This window comes from Chanodichthys erythropterus, chromosome 10 (genome assembly GCF_024489055.1).
Source record: "Chanodichthys erythropterus isolate Z2021 chromosome 10, ASM2448905v1, whole genome shotgun sequence".
Lineage (NCBI taxonomy): Eukaryota > Metazoa > Chordata > Actinopteri > Cypriniformes > Xenocyprididae > Chanodichthys > Chanodichthys erythropterus.
The window spans coordinates 3,599,113-3,619,064 of NC_090230.1; the positions used below are offsets into that span (position 1 = coordinate 3,599,113).

The 19,952-nt window shown below is 36.4% G+C and overlaps 1 protein-coding gene across 1 annotated transcript in view; it reads left to right on the forward strand.

The window, feature by feature from the left end:
* Positions 1 to 4,637: 4,637 nt before the first annotated feature.
* ppp1r2 (protein phosphatase 1, regulatory (inhibitor) subunit 2) overlaps positions 4,638 to 19,952 on the forward strand; it is a 37,499-nt gene continuing 22,184 nt past the window's right edge. The window contains exons 1-3 of the mRNA XM_067395841.1: positions 4,638 to 5,014; positions 15,112 to 15,219; positions 15,881 to 15,964. Of these exons, the coding sequence (XP_067251942.1) occupies positions 4,890 to 5,014; positions 15,112 to 15,219; positions 15,881 to 15,964 (317 nt within the window). The 5' untranslated portion in view covers positions 4,638 to 4,889. The remainder of the gene's footprint in view (positions 5,015 to 15,111; positions 15,220 to 15,880; positions 15,965 to 19,952) is intronic.

The following is a 19,952-nucleotide window of genomic DNA, read 5'->3' on the forward strand; positions in this document are numbered from 1 at the left end:
CCAGAGCCGATGCGAGACCATATGGGACACGGCAAAACCGAAAGAGCCCGTCATGTGTGATATAGGCTGTGAGGTCACGGCTATCTGGATGGAGCGGATCCTGATGGTAAGCATTTTCCAAATCAATGGTAGAAAAAACTGATAAGGCAGCTAAAGTCTCGTCCATGTGTGGCAGAGGGTAAGCATCCACTATTATGGCCTTATTAGGCTCCTGCAAATCAACACACATTCTAATTCCTCCTGTCTTCTTTTGTATTACAACAATCTTTGGTTACCTCTAAAACACCACTATGTCCAACTGCCTTGAGCATCCGGTGTGAGGTCTGAACGCACTCTGACAATGGAAGTGATCTCTCCCACTCCTTGAAGTATAAGCGCGAGAGATCACTTCCGGCATCAGAGTGCATTCAGACCACACACACCGGATACTCAGTGGTGTATTAGAGGTAAAAAATTATATAAATACTGTTCGGTTTCTCACGCAAACTGATTGTTTTCGTGTCTTAGGACATCAGTGTGTCGTCACGAGCCGCAGGGTTTAATTTGGATTTGTCTGTGCATGTTTTTTTAAGTTTTTAAGTTCTTATGGGTGTGGAACGACATGAGGGTGAGTAATTAGTGACAAAAGTTTCATTTTTGGGTGAACTAATCCTTTAATATAATAAAAATATATAGACTACATATATTAACTAATAATTATAAACTAATATTGTGCAAATGATTTGTAAGTACTTTATTACTGTATACTTTTTATAAAGTGTTACCCAATAAAGTAATAGACAGAGAGTGAATGTGCATTTTCATTCAGCACGTCACCTTCGCTCTTTCCGCCATGCGCTTTTCATTAGTGTTGGGCTTGTTTACATCAGAGTGTGTATGCCTCTTTGACGCAGCAAACAGTGTTGTTGTGCATTTTAACCAGCTGATAAGAAAAGTGTTCTTAAATGTATTCTAAATAATTATTCTTTGTATTTTGACAACATTATAACAATATTGTGCACCGTATACCGGCATGTCTACTTGCAAGTAATGCGTGGCTGAGGAAACCCTCTGGTCTCTCGAAGAGACAGTAGGATTGCCCCGCACATTAAATTGTGCCATCTCCTCAGGGCCGAGGCTGGGGTTCTTGGTTGTGAGGTCCGCTAGGAATGGTTGTTCAGCAGCCCCCAATGGGCCCTACGGTGGCTTGACCTGATTCTCATCTGGGATTTCCTCACCTTGGTCATTGATGTAACAGTCTGAAATGAGTTTGCTCCTCACACTGGTCTGCGCAAAGGAGAAAGTGGACTATTATGGGCTCTACAAGAATGTGATAGCATGGGAACTATGTGTGAGGAAGGTATAGGCCTTTGGGTTTCCCTTGGGAGTAATGGAAGGATATCGGCAGCAATTGGACTCAGGAAGGCAAGAGTGAAGTCCTTCGCTAAGATGATGAGTCAGAGGTGTCTCCTCTACTTGTTAGATCTTGCAGAGTTTCCTTTTGTCCCTGAAGTCTTAAAATTTCAAAGTGATTCGGACAAAGCTGGAAATGGTGGCTAAAGGGGGCCACAAAAAATAATAGATGCATAACTCACTGGCTGAGCACCAGTGAGTTTCTCCATACATGAGGACAAGGTCAGAGGGCAATGAGGGTGTGGTGGGGGTAATAGAAGAATGATATCCCAGATGCTAAGATAAGTTCAGGCTGGTGAGCGATAATCACAGTAGAGGAGGTGTGGGGTCAGTTTCACCGCTCTGGTAGTGTACCCGCTGGGGGTTGTGGTGGAGGGTTAGTTTGGGAGTTCAGGACTGTCTGGGGTTGACTTGTCATAGTCAACCCTGTGGGTGGGTGTGGGACTGGGGAGGCATTTTCGGGGTTATTTGCAAAGGTTTTATGCAATATTCCAATTTTGTGCTTAAGTAAATTCGCAACTTTGGATGGAAACATAGCTATTGAAGATCACATGTACTATCTCTGTAATTCTAACTTTTTAGCACAATTATTATAGGTGCGTCGCAATTCGCGTAATTATTCACTATTCTATGACTTTTTAAATAGTGCGAGTAGTGTGTTCACACTGAAAATTCCAAAAAGAAAAAGTACACTTTAAATACCCGGATGATGCACTAAATTAACGGAAAAAACGAAGTGTGGAATGTTGGACACTTCGTGCACTCAACTGTCGCAGCTTTAATTACGTAGTGGAGGGGAAGGGAGGGTCGTACTCCATTGGCCCTGTCTCGAATGGCACACTCCGGACTTGTGGACTTTCTCAGAGTCCACACTTTGGTGACGTCATGTATTGCAGACCTATAGGGCCCTTGGCGCGAGTCCACGAGGGCGCATTGAGAGGTATTTTTGGGACAGACTCGATTGTCACGCCGGAAATAATGGTCTGGTTGTTTTTTGACAGGAGCTGCAGGTTCGGGGAATATGCTGCCTATTGTTGTTGTTGTTTTTACCATTTTACCTCTCCATACAGAGCCGAATAAACTGAAAGATCATCTCATCAGTCCCTTTATTAGATAAATATCACAAATATCTTATACAAATATTATATTTAGCATTGAGAACAGGTTTCTTTTGTTTTGCAACATATACACATCCTGCTTTTGCTTAATATATACATGCTTATTTAAATAATGTATACAGTTGTAAAAATACATAATAATTTTATTTGAACTAAGATTACAATTTTAACACATAATAAACATGTGCGTGAGTTTCAGATGATTTTACAGGTTTAAATATAAATACTAGGTTTACATATGACTCAGTCAAGCCCTGAAATTCGGTTCTATTTATTTAATGAATCGTAATGCGATCGTATTATTAAACGTGCTATTATTATGTTTGAGATATCAACCACTGGTCGATGACCATAATGTTTATACTGTAGGTAACAACTGGTAAAATGTACACCTAGGTCATAAAAACCGTAATAATACCTAACGTTACACTTAAATATTTTCTTCTCATCCATGTCATCAATCTCCTCCCATCCGTTGTCTGATTGATATTTCGCAAGGATTCCTGGGTAGTTAAAGTGCGCGGAGCCTGCATCTATGCGGGCTTCGCTGAAGACCGCTTCAAGGGTACAAAGGAGGCGCTGCTGAGCACACTTCAGAGCGTTAAAATGCTGAATGGGACGGCCATAGACAGTAAAAGAAATGGACACAGCGACCCCATTGGAACTCAATTGAGACAAGTGACGCCCATTTTTAGCGATTTTTAGCACTTCCGTTTCTGACGCGCAGACTCAAACTAAGCTTGATGACGTCAGCAACCTGTCTGACAGATGTAAATCTTCTAGTAGCTGTGCGTGCAAACTGCCATCGTTGATCTGGCAGAGACGGCGAGCTTGAGCGGGGAGTTCTTTGGCGTGAGTAAGCAGGAGTAAGTATTCTGATTAATTATTTTGTAATTCCTGATTAATTATAGTATTTTAAAATGTAACGCCAGTACGCCATATTAAGATAATGCATACTATTGCCTGCGAGCTTCTCCTCCTGTCTGTACGGTAATTTCTCTACTGTGCGACAGAGAGTCGAGTGGTTATGACGCAATCGTTAGCCTATTTTTACAAAAACTGTTTCTACGGGGCCATAATGTAACATAGAAGGTAATGGAGCCCTTTATACATTGTCGTGTATGTTTAGAAATAAATAATGGACAAATTGAGTCTTTAAACGCCTCAGATGTAAAGTTATTCGCTGTCAAAGTGACTCAAAAATGAATGGGAGTCAATGGGATGCTAACGCAAGTGAAGTTCTGCTACAAGATGGCGGCACGCGGCCGACTTCAACTTCCGGTCGACTTCCTTGGGCACTGGGGACGGCCTACGGACTCGTAGACTCGGCGAGCACGCGCAATTTAAGTCCACGAGACAGAAAGTCCACATAAAGTTCGCCATTTGGGACAGGGCCGCTGTTAAATGACAAAATAACCTTATACAATTCACGCACTACATGGATGAGTGCATAGCGCACAGGTACACAGTGTATAAGTGCATAGTGTATAGTGCGTCATTTGGGACGTAACTTATGTTTTAATATTGCTGCAAGCATTTACCATTATTTGGGAAATTCTTGCGGATGAAATTCAGTTGGGAGTGGGATGAAAATTTCCCCATGCAGATTTCTCAAAGGGTCAAGTTGGACCACTACATATCACTACACTACTGACAACAGACAATTTATATGCCATATTAAATTTTACACAGATGATGAACAAGACTTACAGAAGGGCACAGGAATTTTTTGTTTTTTTAAAAAGATGACAAATCATTTATAATAAATGCTGCAATATTCCATAAAAACAGAAAAAAAACTGTCAACTTTGATTTCGTGATTTTAACACTCTGTAGGCTACTTCTCGAGTTTTCCCGTTTTCTTTCCTGTCAAACACTAAATATGGCGCTACCTCGACTATTATGATATTTGTTAAGCATTTATGAAATATTCATGAATAAAACTGATGCTTTACAAAGGTTACCTCGTTAAAGCTCAAAACAAAGTTTACCTCACAAGTGTGACGCATGGACTTGACCTCACCGCCCCAACAAACATGGCGACTGTTGCTCGACACCGCTCGACACATTAGAGTTACGTTTCTATGGCAACACTGCAACTCTCGCGATGATAAAGAGTGCGAGACTGACTGCGGCGCCCTATTTCCTTTCCTCGCTCGCTGTAAATAGGCAAGTGCGTGAGCTCTGGCAGAATTCAAGTCATCAACGGTCACAAACTTTAGTCACAAACAACGTTTAACTTTAATCTTAAGGCAAGTATTACATCAGCGGTTAACAAATTAGGTCAGAGTGTTGTTTCTGAACCGCTTCGGTGTGTTTTAGTCGTTTGTTTGAGGCGTAAACAGTGCAAAAGAGGAGTTGTGGGTGGGTTTGACGGTTATGGCAGCACCGCGACCCATTAAAGGGATTCTGAAGAACAAATCCAGTATCAAAGCCCGACCCGAAGAGCCAGTCCAGGACACCCCAGAACCAGCACCCCCTATAAACTCTGAAGACGACCAACAGTGAGTAACATTAAATGGTCTTTAAAACAGGTTAAATCAGTCAGACAGGGCGTCTATAGCAGTGCTACAGTCAGCATGAGACCTGTCAATCAAACTCTGAAATGATGTTGACCTGAACTAATTCACTCAACCAGTCCTTTAGGTTCAGTTTAACTGGTTTGTTCCAGTTGGATTACTGGGTTTGTAGCATAGGTTGCTAATAGGTTAGCCACTGACCTGTCATGTCAATAAACCATCCAAATGGAATGATCACAAATCCGACTTATTCTTTACTAACCAGCTGTAGTTTGATCAGATTTGAAACCGTTATTTACCAGATGCACAGCTCCAGTGGGTAACGTTATGTGAAATAGGGTCCAGTGATATGATTTTAATCCAGTGATATGTAGCAAAAGTATGAAGTGTCTTGAGTCAGTCATTTTACCTTGACCAAACATAAAAATTCAAAACTGATATTTTCATGTTATAATGCACTTTCATGCTCTAATGCAAAAATCATTAATAACATTATTACATACTTAAAGTGGATCATTAAGGCTGCGGTATTCAAATGGGTAGAAATGTCTTAAATCAAATTCATATTCATTTATATTTTAAGGTGAATGATTTCATGACTTAAGCATTAACTGGGTGAGTCATTTAAATAAATTTAAATGAATATAATGTCACACTAGACACTAAAAAAAACTTAATAGTTCTAAGAAAATGTTAAAGGTAATGTGATTTCTCTTAGATAACATGAACATTGTTAAAAAGAAGCTCACATCAGTTAAATGTGCAGTAGGAAATATGGGAAATGCTAACCATTAGCCCGCTAGCATTGAAGGCATATGATCTCACCTCCCCTGAAAATCGCTGTCCAAAAAAGCACCTCATCCAAAACACATGAACGCGCACACACCGTTGTTCTTGGCAAAGCGTCACAAGAGACGTTAAGAGCGTTAAACTACCTCATGTCTCAAAGCACATATTATTACAATAATGATGAACGTAAACCACAGAAAGCTTGTACCTGACTGCTGCAGATTAATTTCGGTGTTGATACTGTTGACATTGAAACATATAAATCCTAATCTGAGGAAGTGAACAGCTCTGGTTAGAACGTCATGAGTTGCCATCTCTTGATTACGTAAGTTATGGCGTGAACGCAGCATAAGCGCATTGTTTCGAATCGGTTGGAACTGTAAACAGTGGCTGCTGTTTGTTTATGGTGCTCTGTGACTGAGGTCTAAATTTTGCATAGCATGAAACGTGCTGATGATGTGATGTCTGTGTGAACAGGGTATGCGAAAGTATGTAAAAACATACGTTGACAGGCAGGTTGGACATTGTATTCTTTCATTCAGACCGAATGTAATGATTGGATGAACATTTTATGGTCTTAAGCCTTCCACAGACAATATATTTATAAAATACATTTAGACCATTTAACATGGTGATCTTTCTCAGTATATGAGGAGACTTTCAACCAATATAACAAAAATGTTTCTGTAGAGAATCACCTATTGCACCTTTAAGTCAAATCAAAACATTTCAACATAAAGGGAATAACAACATTTGTCCTCTCACTCTGGCTATCATAAAACACAGCTGTCACTGCAGATTTATAAAATTAGATGAGTTTTTTTTTTTTTTTTTTTTTTTTTTTTTTTTCTTGGGCCTGGAGGACAACGCATGTAAAAATTGATCTCATTCATTTTGACATTCACTCTTCCAGAGACACTCGTAGGAGTCATGGATGTCCGTCTCTCTGTTGATTTACCTTCTCTCCTGGAGGTCAGAGAAGTTGTCTCATATCAAGGATGGGACAGAAATAAAGACAATCCCATTTCGTTGTTAACTGAGCCAACTGGCTTTCATCTATATTCAGCACACATTGATTTGTTCTTTTAGTTCGACCAACATTTGAACAGGATTTTTCAGAAACCTCAATAAAGGAGACATTAAACCTCTTGGTTATGGAGTTGTTGTGTTGTCAGTATGGCATCTGTCGTCTGTATGTAGGTGTTCTCTTTGGCTTGCCGACTTCCTCTGCCTCCTCTTCCTCTCTCGCCAGAAGACATCGTTCTTGAATCCAGCTCTCCCACTCTTAGGAAAATAGGACACACTGTAAGAATGGCACTTATTACCGAATTCCCGTCCTGTGAGACCACTGAGCTGACTGCAGTGACACTAAATTAGACCCTATTTAAAAAAAAAATATTGAGTGATGCACCTACACTCTTAAAAAAGGTTCTTTATTGGCATTAATGGTTCCACAACATCCATGGAATGCTCTTCACTGAATAAGTTTTGTATCTTTAATTGGGCTTAATCTTTAATTTTTACAGTAAAGATTATGAGCAGTATTATTTTACATTCGATTAATTTATTCATTTTCTGTACATAACTATTGTTAGATCTTCCTGAAAACATGAAAAGCACTGTTTATCTCATTTGTATCTTTGTTCTATTGCTTGTAGTTTGATAATTTTTTTTTTTTTTTTTTTTTTTTTACTTTATTATTGACTGTTTACTTGTTTTTAATAATCTTAGAAATTTATATTAGTTAGTAGTTTTAGCTGTGGTATCGAAATTGGAAGTCAGAATTGTTACATTTCACTGGTATCTAAAATGTTGGCGTCATAAACTTATTACAATACAAGGATATATGGGTCAAAAACAACAAAAATATTTATTCACTTATCACTTTTTTGTGTTGGGGCCAGTGAAAATTGAATTATTGAATTCATTGAATCAAATCTCGAATCGAATTGAGATCTTGATGGTTTGTTTCACTTTAAATAATTTTTAGAATGGGTGTTTATAATGTTTTATAATTAATGTTTGTTTGTTTTATACTTATATATTTTTTTATTCTGTTCAGGATAGAGTAAAATTCAAAGGATTTGTTGTGGAGTGAGAGGAACTCATATAGTGTTTATAATGTTTGTAAATGTTTCAATTTATTTTACATTATTTCTAAATGTAATAAAATGTCACTTATACATTGATCTAACTTAATTTCTGGAAAATATGGAAAACTATTAATTCTTCCAAAATATTGCTTTATTTCTTTTGGTCAATTCAGTTTGAAATCTCAAGTGATTTCTAAGAAATATTTAATTGAACTCTATAAAACCACTCGGTGTGTATAATAAACTAAAGTTTTGTGCAGAATCACCACCACAATACTAGTATGTGGGTGGTTGCCAAGGCATTTGTTAAGGTGTTTTAAGTGTCTTCTGGTGTGTTATGCGGTTGTCAAGGCATGCTAGGTGGTTGCTAGGCTTTTGCTTACTGGCTAACCCCCAAGTTTCTGATATTTTGGTCTGTAGATATGGCATGGGTATCTCCTACTCTCCTTGTTTTTTTTGTTTTGTTTTTTTTCCCCTTTCAGTTATGTAATTCAACAGGCGAAATTATAAAGTAAAAAATAAGTAGCAGTTGATTATTTAACGATTAATTATTATTTTATATATTGTAATTTGTCACAATAAATAAAAATGATTAACTTAACAATATAATTATAAATATTACAAAAACTACAACATTTATTACCAAAATTTATTGGAAATTTATTATTACCAAAACACAATTTAGCTGCTGAATCAGGTTACACACATATATATATATAATTTTTTTTAATGGATTTATGTGTTTGACCACGATGAAGTCATAGGAAGTGATTATCAGCCCATTCTGATAAGCCACTGTTTGGTAATAGAGGGCGTCACTTTCCCGCCAGAACACGCTCCCTCAGCTGGACTAAGTGGGAAAAGAACCTGCTGGATGACTGGATTTAATAGGGGAAACTGTGAAAACGCGAGTAAAACAAATAATTACACTAAAGATTGGGCTTGATAGTGTTCCCTACAACCTTTTGTCAAATAAACCTAATCCATGGATACTGACATACAGCCAGGAATCATATTTCCTGAGATTTATATGTGCCTGATTTGACGCCGGGGAAATACATAAAGCAAATCTGCCTGTGAATATTTTATATAACTACAATGTACAGTAGGTAGGTTTAAATCAGAGTAATCACTTATATCAATGTTATATATAGCATCCAGTCCTAAAAATTGTATAGTTTGTCAGTGTTTATTTAAAAACATCCAATTATGTAGAATATAAGATGGTAAATATTTAATAGATGAGTTGTCAATACAATATATAACAATACAATATATGGGTATGATTTTACCTCAAAATCCAAAATTTTTCTCTGCTGGAGTCCAGTTGTTTCTGTGAATTCCAGTGATCCATTTGCTTCTTTTTTCTGTAGCTTTCGACAGTCTTTAAATATATACCTCAGATTTTGTGTGAAATCTATTTGTACAGTCAATCACAAAGCTCTTTCACATTTTAGATGTGTTTTGTGTTTTTTGTAGCATTCACGCTGAAAACCAATGCTGCCGCTCAGACTTTTTGACACAGTGGGCGTAACCACAGTCATAACGGTCGACGGTGACGTCACGTGCATAACCTCTAGAGTCCCCATTACTTATGATTCAAATTGTCACCATCAAATATGAACAATAGTAATAGAGGGTATGCATTGACGTCACTTTCCCACCAGCACACGCTCCCTCAGCTGGACTGAGTGGCAAAAGAACCTGCTGCATGACTGGATTTAACAGGGGAAACTGTGAAAACACGAGTAAAACAAACGATTACACTAAAGGTTGGGCTTGAAATTGTTCCTTATAACATATCATAGAAACCTAATCCATGGATATTGACATGCAGCCAGGAATCGTGTTTCCTGACACTTATATGTGCCTCATTTCGACACCGGGGAAATACATAAAACAAATCTGCCTGTGAATACTTTATAATAACTATAATATAGGTAAGTCTAAATCGGAGTGATCACTTATATCAATGTTATATATCTCCTCATATCGTCCAGCCCTAAAACTTGTATAGCTTTTTTCAGTGTTTATTTAAAAACACCCAATTATGCAGAATATAAGATGGCAAATATTTAATTGATTTGTCAACGCAATATTTAACAATACAATATATAGGGTATGATTTCCTCAATCCAACGTTTTGACACAATGATAACTACAAATCCACGTTTCTCTGCCGTAAGTCCAGTTGTTTTTGTGAATTGCAGCAATCCATTTGCTTTTTTTCTGTAGCTTTCGGCAGTCTGTAAAAATATACCTCAGATTTTGTCAAAACTATTTGTAGTCAATCGTAAAGCTCTTTCCCGTTATGGGTGAGTGTTGTGTGTTTTTCGCAGCATTCACAATGAAAACCAATGCCACAGTCATAACGGCCAATGGTTGTCAAGTGCATACCCTCTATAATAGCGATATTTGTATTAACAGACAACACTAATAATTATGGTCACATTTTAGGAAAGTCTACGTATCAGAAATCCTTAAGGACATGACTGAATATATCTCACTTTTATCCTGAATGAATATGGGGGCATTATTTTCCCAACAATATGTTTTTGTTTTTTAAACACCTGCAATAGACTTTGGCAACTTATTTTTGTTATTTTAAGTGATGTCCTGTACCATCTTGTAGATCTCATTTTTGCCTGAACTCTGTTGTTTTTCCAGGGCTCCCATGGAGATAAAATATTGTTTGATTTATAAGGTTTTGCAGCATTCTGGTCTCTTAACCCCAGACAGGTTCCTTACATTGTATTGTGCTTGTTCTCCTAATAAATCTCTACAGACTGCTGCTCATGTACTGTTTTTGTAACCCATGATCCGTAAAATCATGACCCCCTACTACATGCAACAGTGCACCGTATGCTCCCACGTGACACAGAATAAATCGCTCTTCACCACTAAGGTGGCCTCTGCCTCTAACATGAATGAAACTAATCTCTTGATTATTTTACGAGGGAACATGAACATCCATTCTGAAGAGATTAGCATTACTCGATTGGTCCTCGCCGGTCCTGCTTTAGTTTCATCTTTGTCTGATGCATAGACCTTTGCGCAGTAGGACAGTAAATCTTGCAATGATTGCTTCCAGGACCTCCCTAAAAGAGACCTAAAAATAATCCTCTTCTCAAAACAACAGTATCTTTGGTTGTGCTTTGGCATTTTGAAATGCTGCGGTTTAAATGTTTTAAATCCTATATCAGGTTTGAGTGGATTTCCACACTTGCTTTGTTACATAGCACCTCTTCAAAACGCCGGTTGTGTAACTGTTCTTCTTCCATGTGGATTGGCACAAACTGTTACTGCAGATGCATTAGTGGTCCAGTCTACTGCGTTCATGTCACTAAATGCACTTGCAGGTTTTTTTTTTTTTTTTTTTTTCTGACTATAGTTGACCATTGCTTTAGTTAGTTTTGAAGTGCAACTGCTTGAAGGCCAATAAAATGCTTTGTATTTTGAAGTGGCTCTGTCATTGCGTGGAGTGGGTGTTGATTGCAGCTGCTAAGGTCATAATCGATTGATCAAGGTCATACTTTAGCTTTGCTGTAACCCTTATTTATGGTCCATATTAAAGGTGTCACGATTAAGTCACAATCTCGAACTTCGAATTAAAAAATGGAATCGTCGATGCGCCCCCATGTCGCGTCCGGTTGCTTGCCAAGCGGAAAAAAAAAAACACTGCCAGTCAACCTCCTCTAACAGCCACTCAAAAGATAGCATGGCAACTGCAGATGCAGGAGACCCATCATCGACAGAACTCGATCCCCCTCCTCTTTCGCTGAAGTCGCTGGTGTGGAAGTATTTTGGATTTCCAGTGAGTTATGTTGACAACGTTCGCGTTGTCGACAAAAAAAACAAAACAACAGTTTGCAAGCTATGCTTATGTGCGTGTACCATACGAGTTTGCCGTCTTGTAAACATGTGCACGCGGCAGATGATGTCAAACACAAAGCTCACCTCATTCATGTGCAGCAATGGATAACACGAGGCTTTTATTTATTTTTATTTATTTGTTTATATGAAAATGTTGTACACTTCCCCATGTTAACAAACTTTAAAGACTATCAAGTTTATACATGACCAACTTATAAAATCAAATTTATATCTGTCTTTGTAAAGAAATTCTCACTATGCAGCTTCGAGCCGCTGCTGTGACGCTGTACAAACGCTTCCATTGTGAATACTCGCGCGTCTCTGCTGCTGCAGTGACGTTATAGTTACGCTCATGCGCTGCGCACGCGACGCTCACGCTTGCAGTGTGAAACAGGCGTTAGGAGTATTCATAGCTGCAGACATGCGACCTTATTCGGTGGTGGAAAACTCCAATCCCAAGTAGAACGCATCTCACGGCTACGGTGATTTATATTGCATAAGTCTAGTCTGAAAAATGGCATAGCAACCTGTGCTTTAAAAAAAATAAATGTAAAAATCGAGAATCGAATCGAACCGTGACCTTAGAATCGAAAATGTTATCGAATCGAGGATTTGGAGAATCGTGACACCCCTAGTCCATATGGTCAAATGCAAAGTTCTCGCCACTCAGTCTACACAGTAGATGCACATTCTTGAATGGACCAGTGAGAAAGGGATCATTTCTGGCGTGAATGTGATACCAAGAGTATAGTTACCACTTATTTTAAAAATATTTTTAAATAATTTTAGTATTTATTAATTTGAAGTAGTTTTTTTTTGTATTTTAATTTTAGTTTCAGTAATTTTTCTGTGCTTTTGTCATTTTTTTTTTTTTTTTTTTTCAGTTTGTCAATTTTAGTACTTTAACTTATTGTAACACATTTTAATTCAGTTAGCTGCCAAGGCAACATTTCAAATTTTCGTTTAAATTAAAGTTTTTCACCTGACATTTCTATTATATTTAAAGGCACAATATGTAAGAATTTTGGATTAAAATATCCAAAAACTACTAGAACAGTATTATATATATTTTGTTGACTTTTGTACTTACAGGGCTCCAGACTAACATTTGAGAGCGGTAGCACCGGTGCCAGTAGCCATGTTTCCACTGTCGGGCCAAAAGAGAGCATGCTAGCGAGTGCCAGGGCCAGTCGCGTTTCTACTGTCACTTTTGGGGCTTGATCAGGCCTCACTGGGGCTTTCTTTGGACCAATGGCCAGGGGTTTTTGGCCCACCGAATATCTTGGTACAACTCTTTGGTCACTAACAAAGAGGGAGTTTACCTGAGTCAGGAGAGGGTCAACACTGCTGCTTATTTCCCATGTTATTACATCAGGCTACTAGCTAACTTCAACATTTTAAATAATTTTACAGCTCAAAACTCACTTTCAGACACCAGCGAGTGATGGGGATTCTGATTACTGTATGAGGCAGAAATATATTTATATGCAATGCTAAAGGCTACTTACGCTAACCATTGTGATAATAAATACACGTTTAAGTGTGCTCCAATCAGGGTTTTTAGAAGCGATTACCGATCGTTGATCACAGGAAGCAGTATCTGCTGATACGATCAACGATACAATCTTTTTTGAAGCCTTCTTTTTCTTGTGTAAAATTATTTATAGGATGCTCTAATGCTGGGTGGTAAACCGGTTCATATGGTAAACTGGTTTACATTTTTTAAGACTGATATGTATTTTTCAAAAACCGCCATACCGGTGCTAAGCTGAAACAGCTGCTGTAAATGCTGTATCTATTTAATGGCTATGAAGTGCTATGTAGAGTGTATAGAGAGCGGACTTCTATTAACTGCATACCGTTCTTACACTAATGGAAACAACTTTATAACACAGCAATAAATAATTCTCAAAACTAACTTAAATACTGCAAATACCATGTATTTGCGATCACAGTAGTGAACAACTTTTAAGTCCAAAGGCTTACACATTTAGAAAAATCTTGATAAAATATCATGTTCATGTCACTTTTTTTTAGAAAGAGTGAGCATTTCTATTAATTTTCCACAAAATTATGTGATCTGAGGATGTTTGAGTGATCTCTCCCATCTCACTATACAGATATCCCTTTAGGCTTCTTCTGGGGCATGATTGGGCCTCATTGGGGCTTCCTTGGGATCAACGGCCAGGGGTTTTTGGCCCACCGAATACCTTGGTCCAAAATGGGACAACTGGGGCTTGAGGGAGTGGTCATGAACAATGGCAGTGTCCTTTTTTTTTTTTTTTTTTAGTTTACATTAGCAGTAACAACACTGGTATGCCATTTAAAATAAGGCTAAAATGTAAAAAGAATTGGATTGATATATTCTTGAAGTCAATATGAAATCAAAATTGATTCAATTTACTTTCTTAATTCTAATTCCTAGTCATATGGAAATTATCATTACAAATTATCAGTACTTGTTAGTGTTATTATGATACTGGAATTTCAAACTTCGATACGATACCTTGAAAAGTATCAATATTTGATACCATTTTCATTAAAATACATGTACATTAAAAGTCTAGGCAATCAAAGATTTCTTCTCAAAAGCTATATGATAAAACTTTTAAGCTTTTTTTTTCTTATATAAGCACTCAATTTCCATTACAATTATCTCACAAATATTTGCTAACTCAGTGTAATTTTTACAAAGGGGTAATTTTGTTGCAATAGCTTGCAACACACAGCACAAGGAAGCTTGATTTCAAACAGTAAATTGAATTTAAAAAAGACAAGTAAACAGTAAAAAAAATAAGAACAAATAAATTACTAACAATAGCACAAATAAATAAAATAAAATAAAGATACAAATGAAATGGACTGCTTTATTTTACTAAAGAAAAATGTTCTTATTTTGTTTTTAAATATTATCTAAATCAAATTATTACCCTGCTTTTCAACCCCTTAACTCAAATAAGCTTTTATCTAATTTTGGATTTTTTGTGCCTGTATTGTACTTTGTGCATTGCATTACAACATCGCACCTGGGGTAGCGCTGTAGCTTGATAGCTCATAGAGTTCAATGCATTGGGAAACATTGACTTGAGACATGAGAGAGGGCCTTGTGTGCCAGTCTTTCCATTTATATCATTAAAGGGTCGGTATATTAGGCTATGTATGCCACTTGATGCTATTTTTTTTTTTGTGTCCTCCGTTTCCAAGGTACTCCATAAAGTTTCAAAGTGGGGCAGAGTCCTTTGTTTAATGTAGCAGATCTCAATGGGAATATTTGCATCAGGGCTAATAGCTTTATCTCTAATTCTGTGTTTGGACCTTTTCTTTCAGGAAGAAGTCACAGAAATGGGATGAAATGAACATTTTGGCCACATATCACCCGGCAGATAAGGACTATGGGCTGATGAAGATAGACGAACCCAGTACGCCATACCACAGGTGAGCAGAACACAAAAAACCTGCCATTAATGCCTTTTAGATTATGAGTGGGTAATATACCGTATTAATTTGAATATCACTTCTGATGTGTTTGTGCAACTATACTACAATGTGGAATCAGGAGGTGGAACTGCTGCCAGCCTAATAAATCGAATAAAAAGATGAAGATGTGCTGGTTAGAACAAATTGGATTGATTGAATTATCTAAAGAATGATTAAAAGATATCTAGCCTAATTTTATTTTCAGTACAGCATGGAATGCTTTGAACAAAACATAAAATTGAGAGATTAAAATGAACTATACGTTTCTTTTTCGATTAATCGGGACTTTGTGCTGTGTGCAGAATACATCTGGTTTAAAGTAGTATTCCATTAATATGGAATTTCAGAGTCGATAAGTTCTACTGCATTTAGGTTAGCCTATAGCCTTTCTACTTGTTGAAGAAAAGTAATTGTGTAAAGATCTGATTTCTTTCTGAAGCTGTATGGATTGTGAATACTGGTAGTTCAAACTGTTGTTCCCTTGTCTAGATATGTTACTGCCCTGTCTGCAAAATACAAGGGCAGCACTGAGGGTGCAACTCAATATGACAGGGCAAATTTGCGGAAAAGGTCATGCTGTCTTTCTGGGCAATTGGCCAAAATCTCCTTTCCCTCTCAGGATGGTCGGTGATGACGAGGATGAGGGGGCGCTCAGCGATTCAGACGGGAACACAGTCCTACCCGGAGACGACCTCGCTAAGAAGTAAGCGATGCATGATTGCTATCTCTGATATGGATAGAAAAGGAAGTACATGGATTTTCAAAATGTTTTGGTACCCATGTTTTAGGTTCCAGAATTCTTATGACTCCCCACCTCCACCACATCTACATCACAGGATTAGCCTATGCAAAAGTACCGGTACTTCGGTACCATGTCGGTACTGAAATTTTCAGAGTCACCTGATTATCAGAGAATTTAACAATATTCCATTAGTTATTCAACATGGAATCTTTGTTTCTTTTCACAAAAGGCTATTCGCATTCTTTACTGTGGTAAAGTAGAAAAAACACTGTAGGACAGAAACCTTTTTGCTTGCACGTCAATTTTATTTAACACAGTTTGCGCTTATTATTAGACTTTATAAGGCGTGTCAAGTTTATTTGTATATATCGCGTTTCATAAGCTGGTGATTTTTACTTTCGTTTTCTCTGGCAGCGCAAAATCAAACATAGCCTGAATGCCTGCCCCTGCAGAGGATAAAACTCGCTCTTCAGACCTTTTACAACAAGTGTCAGTTGCTTGTAACATCAGGAGATAACATGAAGATATTATTAAAGAGAAATAGTCTCTTTCCTGCTCGTGTCCCACATCCCTCTCAAAGCGCAGAGCGGTAGGCTATATCAAAGACTAAAATAACAGGACATTGGCTATGACGCATCTTTGTGTGGAAATAAAAAACTAATTTTTTAAAAATAATATTTAACTTTCTAATTATTTAGGTTACCATTATTTGCCGATATTTATTTCATAGATTTACGGGCTAGTATTGTTTCACTGACGGAATGGCTAAAATAAACACGCACGTCTGTTACCCCTGTTGAAAAAACGAGCATATGCTGGTAAGGTAGGTTTTGAAGCTGGTATGCTGGTTTGAGCTGGATTATGCTGGTCCAGGACCAGCCAGCATGGACCAGCACTTGACAAGCATACACCAGCTTAAACCAGCATACCAGCTTCATAACCTACCAGCATATGCTCGTTTTTTCAACAGTACAAAATGGATGTTTGAGCATTTGTTTTTTTATTTATTTTTTTATTTTATATTTCAAAATGTATTTCATTGAGGTAGCCTATATATATATATATATATATATATATATATATATATATATATATATATATATATATATATATATATATATATATATATATATATATATATATATATATATATATATATATATATATATATATATATATAATATATACACACACAAACATAGGCACACGCTCCAAATCATATTTAATGTTTTTAAAATAGGCTATATAAAACAGTAAAATAGTTCCAACAGATTTTGCTGTGGTACCGAAATTGGTATCAAGAACCGTAAAATTTTCATGGTATCGGTACCGACTACTGGAATTTTGGTACCGTGACAACACTACTATGCACTTTAGAATCTCACATCAAATGACTTTCTTAATAACACATTTTACTTAAAGTTTTTGTTTATTTTATTGTTATTGTCAAGAATTACAACAAATCATTTAGACACCCCCTAGGGTCTGGAATCAGATTAGTTCCAATTCTGGAATTGGATATTTAAAGTCAGGAATTGGATACTTGAGGCGAATCAAATTTTAATTTTATAACATCGATTCCTTTGTGTGCATTTTAATATGACGTTAAACCATTCAAATGCAAGAGCGCCTGTCATACTGATTAGTGTGCGTTACTGAGCTAAGTTCTCTTCCGCAACTTTTTGCACTTGAATAGACAATAAAACAAACTATGACTTAAGTTATGTGAACGTAAACGACTGACAAAGAAAACACAACAGTATATTGGATCTGTGCAGTTCTTAAAGTCACTCACTAATATTCCTGCTGCTGTCTCTATAATAACGTTAATCAAAAAAACAAAAGACTTGCTTGGAGCAGTGAAATTCATTTGCTCTTCTTGACTGAATAACTTTTGTAACTATATTTGAAATGTATATTTAATTTATAAAGTGCAGTGTTATTTTACACATTTCTATAGCTGAACACTTGTTTATTACAGTCTTACCTTTCACTTGTTTTTATTTGTGTGATTGCTAATTTTTTAATTTGTTCTCTTTTAATTACTGTTTACTTGTCTTTAATAATGCTTGAAATGTATATTAAATAGACTAGTTGTTTTTGCTATGGTATTTTTAAACCACAGGCAAAAGTTCCTTGTGTAAGTGTTCTTTAGCCTGTTGATTTTTGTTCATGGTATTTGTCTACACTGAAATATTTTGCAATGAGACTTAAAAAAAATGTAAATATCTAATGTTTTTATTTTTATTTTTTTTTAATCTTATTGGAATCAAAATTAGGAATTGATAAGAATTGGAATTGATAAGCAAAATCAGAATCAGAATCGTTAAAATTGAAACTATATCCAACCCTAACACCCCCTCATTGGCACCATGTCTTATCTCAGTGTGTCGGACTGCAATGTTAAAATCTATGCTTTCAAATATTTGATCTTGAATTGGTATGCGGTCTCGATACAGACGAATGCTGAATCCTGCTTTGCACACAAATAAATGCTAGCAAACGGTACCAGCAGCTTAATGGCAGTTCAGTGCATTCATGTCTGTAGCCTACATTTCATATAATGTATTAAAACACTGGATAAGCTTAAGACTGAAAGATGCATTTCATAGACCTCAATGATGAGGCCTCACCTCTGTACTAGTACAAAATCAAAAAGGGTGTTTCTTCATGTCTCATCTCCATCATGCTTCACTCTTCACTTCACTCGCACTGTAATCCCAAGTGCACAAACTAAAATATGTGTGTGTATATATATATATATATATATATATATATATATATATATATATATATATATATATATATATATATATATATATATATATAATTTATATATATATATATATAATTTATATATATGTATGTGTGGAAAAATTCTTTTGGCGAAAATGGCACCAACGCTAAGAAATGGTTTGCATAAAAAACATCTTAAAATAGTTAAAAAGGTAGCATTATTATTATTAATAATAATAATAATAATAATAATATTATTATTATTATTATTATTATTATTATTATTATTATTATTATTATTATTATTATTATTATTATTATTATTATTATTATTATTATTATTATTATTATTATTATTATTATGAATGAGTGAAGGTAAGTAATCATATTCCAGGACCATTTTAATTTGACATTCCTACATAAAAAAAATGTTGAAGTCTGTTAATTAAAATCTAATTATTGGACATAAAAGTGTGCATAATTGAAGAAACACCCTTAGTGGGCTGTTTTTATGTTGTAATATTGATAACTCTGTTTTGTACTTTTAAAGAGTTGACATCAGGGAAATAATCAGTAGTCAAAAGTCAAAAGTGTTGCTTTATTCTACACAAGATTAAATGGAGACTAGCATGTACACAGAACCCTCTTCTGAAAAGAGCAAACATTGCTTACACAAGGATTAGGCTGCTTGTACACTATAGAAAGCTTAGATGGTGCATTTGATGGATAGATATGCAAAATAGCCATTTAAAGGTGAAATAAGAGTGAAAGTCAAGCAGAAATACAGCAAATTACAAAATGCACAAAATGCTGTCTGAAATTTCCATTGGACAACTTAAGTGTGTTTGAGCAAAAGTTCAAGTTTCTTCAATGTTTGTTCACATAATGGATTGACACTGTCGCCAACCTTTGTGTTTTTCCTGCTGTGTCCTTGCGATGCACATCAATGGATTCACAGCGTTTTCTGATGTAGCAGGTTTAAACAACCTTAGAGTTTGTGAGGAAAACTCATTAAACAAAATGCAGCTGCTGCGAGAAACACAGTATCTGTATTATCTTAGGTTTCCTGCCTTGTTAGTTCAATGTTGGTAATGTGTGCAGGTACAATTTTAACTCTGAAAAAATGCAAGAGCAACCAGAAGTCCGTTCACACAGAACAGATGTCTCGTCGCAGCCTACAGGCGAATCAGCTTCACGGCAACTCAAGCAAAGC